Raw genomic sequence first — 1,538 nt, forward strand, 5'->3', positions numbered from 1 at the left:
TCAAGACGACACGGCTGTCAGATGACATCCGAGCAGTCCTCGCCCGCTCCATGCGTGTGGGATCAATGACATGACCACGGTCTCCTTCCTCGGCGCAGACGACGGGCCTCCGGCCGAAGCTTCTTGGGGTCGTTGCACTTCCACCCGAAGCACGCGCCCCTCGTTTTCCTGGACCAAGGCTACGATGGCCGCAAAGTTGTTGTGATTCTGGGCATTCACAGTGCCCAGAGAGACGAGCAGATCACCATTTTTCAACCCCGCTTCCTCTGCCGGAGAGGCACGAAACACTTGATCTATGACCGCGAATGGCTGTTGACGTGACGGTCCCCCTCCTTCTTCCATGGACCTGTTTTCCACCTCCATACATGCGGTAGGCTTAGGAACTGTCTCGACTTGAGATTCTTCCGTGCGGGTGTATGATAGAGCCCCAATATCCCTCCCAGTGCTGCTACTTGTGCTCCAATTGTTGCTCATTCCTCGCACTCCCGCGCTGGTCTTGGCCTCCTGATGAAGCCGTTGAACCAGCTCCTCGATCCGTTTCATGAGCTCTGCATGATCTGTGTCGATGCATGCCAGGCGATTTCGTTTCACCCGTACATCCCAAACATCGATATCCGCTCTTGGAAATCCCTCTGCGTCCACAAGCGGCACTCCGCCCAAGCCCGGGGGGGCAGCCCCGCCAGGCCCAGGTGAAGTTAGGAAATCCTTGATGACTGCAGCCTCGGTCTCAAGATTATCACGTTCTTTAATGAGCTGTCCGGTTTTGGTGACGCAAGAGGGTGTTGGGTACTTGTTCCAGGTGCTGCAAGCTCGCCGAGACCTCCCCACCCTAAGGACGCACTACGCCTATGCCATTCATTCCTTTATGAACACAACCACCCTCCGACTCACCTCCTCCAGCTCGGAGCGCGCGTCATTATGCATTTTTCCTGCGGTGAGTATTATGATGCGAGTGAGACCGCAGAAAACTTCGCAATTGGTACAGTTCCAGCTATTACCCCTCGGGGAAAGTCTCGCCAAGCTTTGTCGCTAAACCGCATGCACAGTGCAAGCATCAAGTAGATAAAAAGGCAGTTCTACCATTCGCCAAGTATTGCTCTCCTCCTCTCACGTACACCTTTACCAAATTCTTGAGGTCAGGGATTTGGGGCTACAACGGACTGAGACATTGCATTGTCTCAGCAGGGTTCCTCCTACAACGGACCGACAGACAAAATCATGCGCCTGCGAGTGAAACCGGGTCTTAGGCATTGCTTTGTCGCCCTCCCTTCAAGTTTCACTCATCGCCTCCGCGAAGACGCCGCTGTATCTTCCGGTACGGTGGTACTGGAACTGCAGTGGACGGGACTTGACGGCGAGAATTGTCGGGCTTTCGTCTGTTGGAACGGGGCCGTCTCAGGTGGCAAGATACGAGGGAGCGATGCGGACAATGCTGAGGTCTTGGAGATGGATGACGCATTCGCGCGATGCTTGGGCTTGGGGCCAATGCTGGCAGTCTACAGAAATGTGCAGCTACGTGTCCAACGGGCACTGGTGGT

The 1,538-nt window shown here is 55.3% G+C and overlaps 1 protein-coding gene across 1 annotated transcript; it reads right to left on the reverse strand.

Moving 5' to 3' along the window:
• NGA_0085900 (26s proteasome non-atpase regulatory subunit) lies at window positions 1-342 on the reverse strand (the record flags this gene model as incomplete). Its single annotated transcript, XM_005855262.1, has 1 exon — window positions 1-342. The coding sequence occupies one exon, from the start codon at window positions 340-342 to the stop codon at window positions 1-3; it is 342 nt and encodes a 113-aa protein (XP_005855324.1).
• Window positions 343-1,538: the final 1,196 nt, after the last annotated feature.

The sequence above is a fragment of the Nannochloropsis gaditana genome (genome assembly GCF_000240725.1).
Source record: "Nannochloropsis gaditana CCMP526 unplaced genomic scaffold scaffold243, whole genome shotgun sequence".
NCBI lineage: Eukaryota > Eustigmatophyceae > Eustigmatales > Monodopsidaceae > Microchloropsis > Microchloropsis gaditana.